The 3,007-nt window shown below is 34.3% G+C and overlaps 1 protein-coding gene across 2 annotated transcripts in view; it reads left to right on the forward strand.

Annotated features, from left to right (window-relative positions):
- Window positions 1-2,514, forward strand: part of LOC137642577 (GATA zinc finger domain-containing protein 14-like) — a 15,939-nt gene extending 13,425 nt beyond the window's left edge. Inside the window, exons 1-3 of one of the 2 annotated variants that reach the window (XM_068375259.1) lie at window positions 516-588; window positions 741-1,740; window positions 2,222-2,514. In XM_068375259.1, the coding sequence (XP_068231360.1) occupies window positions 570-588; window positions 741-1,740; window positions 2,222-2,363 (1,161 nt within the window). In that variant the 5' untranslated portion in view covers window positions 516-569 and the 3' untranslated portion in view covers window positions 2,364-2,514. Of the gene's footprint in view, window positions 1-515; window positions 589-740; window positions 1,741-2,221 lie in introns of those variants that run through there. The other variant, XM_068375261.1, reaches the window with a different exon arrangement.
- Window positions 2,515-3,007: the final 493 nt, after the last annotated feature.

Raw genomic sequence — 3,007 nt, forward strand, 5'->3', positions numbered from 1 at the left:
AAGAAAAGGCATAATCATAATTTATTTAACGAGAGGCCTACACATGTAAACTTGAAGAAGTTGAGAAAATGGGAAGATTCCTGCAGGGAAGACATCGATACCACCGAGACCATCGCTTTTAATGTAAATTACACGTTTGTATATATATATATATATATATATATATATATATATATATATATATATATATATATATATACATTTGTGTGTGTATGTGTGTGTGAGTGTATGTGTCTTTGTGTGTGTACATTGTGTATTTTCATATAGTATGTTATCAAATTATTCATAAAGTATCACTTAAAGTTAAGTCATATATCAATATATCCTCCCATATGAAACACAGAACGTACAAACTTTAATGAAATAAAAAATATTAGAAATCGTATCCTTTACATTAAAATAATTTGGTCCCTAAGAACCTGTTAGAGTATCCAGTTTCTCAAGGACACCATTTAACATTCCTTTTCTTCTATTTTCACTTGTATTTGTTTAGTAACTGGTCACTATATATAGAAGTGGAGAAACTGAAAGGGCCAGTAAAGCTACAGCCTTTGGCCGAATCATCAGTCATGAAGATCTGTATCTTTTGTAAGTTTGGCTCTATTTCTTTTAAATCTATGTAGAATTAACTAGTAGATGGATATGTTCTGATAAAAATATACATATACATGTAAGGAGAATTTCTTTGTTACTTACTTCTCCTAACTAAATTTTCTTCCCTTCCTTACAATTTGAAACAGTCTTTGCCGTTGCTCTTGCAACTGCACAGCAGTTCAACCAGAGACGCGAATTCAACACAGCTGTCCGACTTGCTGGTCCTGGATTCTTCCAACAAGGAGGATCTTTTGCTGGTCGTTCATCCTTTGACAATAACAACTTCGATCAGCAACGACAATCTTTCACCAGTTCTAACAATGATAACTTCCAGAATCAAAATGGTAATTTCCAGTCTACCTCTTTCGCTGGTGACAGGACCTTCGGCTCATCAAGATCCTTCCCGAACAATAATCAGTTTGAGTCTGGAACAACATCTTTCCAAAGGGATCAACAAAACAGATTCAATTCATTTGATTCTAGACCCCAAAATCAACTCCAGAATCGTCAGTTCCAACAGAATCAACAAGACACATTTTCTTCTAATGATTTTCAGACGACCAGAGGAAACCAATTCCAGTCTACCAGAACTACAATAAATTTCCCCCAGAACCGATTCCAGGATAATTTTAACCAGCAAAATTCTCAAAATCAGTTCCAGACATCTTTCGACAGAGAAAACTCAAGGAATAGAGTTCTTTTACTAGAGAACATTCAACTGACCCCATCGACCAGATTCCAGAGTACCTCAGGACAACAATCTTCTGGAATCTCTTTCCAGGCTAACAGAAACCAGCAGAACACAGGTAACCAATTTCAGCAGTCAAACCTGAATCAAAGAAACTATGAAAGCAACTTCCGTTCCAATGACAACAACCGATTCTCAAGTGGAAGTCGGTCCCAGTCCGTTGCTCAGGTTCGATCAGGTTCATCGTTCAGTGACTTTAATGAAGAATCTAACGGAGTTTTTGAGCCCTTGAACCTTCCCTCTGGAGCCAGTGCCTTACTTGGAAGCATCTCCACTTCCTTTACCTGTGCTGACAGACCTTATGGATATTATGCTGACCAGCAAAACTCCTGCCGTGTCTTCCATGTCTGCAATCCTTATCTTTTCTCTGATGGAAAGGTTCAGAATTACCAGTATAGGTAAGTTCTTCGTATATTGAAGTGAAAAATACTTTTAATATAATCTGTAAATTATTTGTATCCAGTCAGTTATGTTCAATACTGTTGTCCCAAAGATTTAGATATTTCCGATTGGAAGAGTAAATAGGATTTATTACTCCATACTTAGTCCAAAGGAGTTGAAACTTGAAATAGTAGGAAACAAATCTTTCAATTTAGTAAGAAACTATCATAATTACTTCAAAGTATTTAAATTATCACTGAAAAACAAAAACCACCTAAATTGAATGTCACAAAGTTTATTTGTAATCGTAATTTATACTCGTGGAAACAACCTATTCAATTGTTTTAACATACCCAATGTGGGAATAAAAACCTGATTGCAAGGTGATTAATAATTTTATGTAAGGTCATGATAACTTTGCGCGTTTTTGTAATATTTTTATGCATATTTTCGCCTGAAAATATATCATCTTGTTGCTTCTTTCTTTCCCCGACGAAGCTTCATGTGTGGCGAAGGCACCGTCTTCGACCAGAACGAGTTGACTTGTAAGGAGGAGTACGACGCAACCCCTTGCCAGGAGGCTGACAACTTCTACTTCAGAAACGAACAATTTGGGCGCCCAGAAGACAAGGCTTTCTAACAAGCGGTTTAAGTTCAGTATCAGATGAACTGTAAATACTCCAACAAAAGCAGAAATCATATGGAGGTTTCCAATTATTTGATAATAGAGTGACTGCTTTCACGACAGATATATCAACATCAGTACCAATGTAATTTAATGATGTAATTATAGTGTATCAGAAACCAAGAGACTTTTCTTCTCCTTTCCTATATGTTTTAAGATATGGTAACTACAGCAGAAATGAAAATCAATTATGCATAAAATGAATATTCATTATCCAGTAAATATGATCTTTGTGGTATAGTTTTAATTGGAGAAAAAATTAATAAATCATCAGATTCTGAAATGTGCCGTATCATAGCAGAAAACAAAATGTTCTTTATGAAACAAATAGTTTGAAGTGATAGATAACCAACTTCAGTTGGATGCCAAATTAATTCTGAATGTTTTTCTGAGATTTAATGGCTTGGAAAAAGTATTATGTTTCAGCCAAGGAAGTTTAGTCATTAGGTTAATGAAACGGATGATATACAATGAGATATTATTTCTTTTAAAGATTCTATTATTTGCATTTTGGCGATACTATCTCGCTCTCTCCTTTACTATATATATATATATATATATATATATATATATATATATATATATATATATATATATAT

Source organism: Palaemon carinicauda, chromosome 6 (assembly GCF_036898095.1).
Source record: "Palaemon carinicauda isolate YSFRI2023 chromosome 6, ASM3689809v2, whole genome shotgun sequence".
In the NCBI taxonomy this organism is placed as follows: Eukaryota; Metazoa; Arthropoda; class Malacostraca; order Decapoda; family Palaemonidae; genus Palaemon; species Palaemon carinicauda.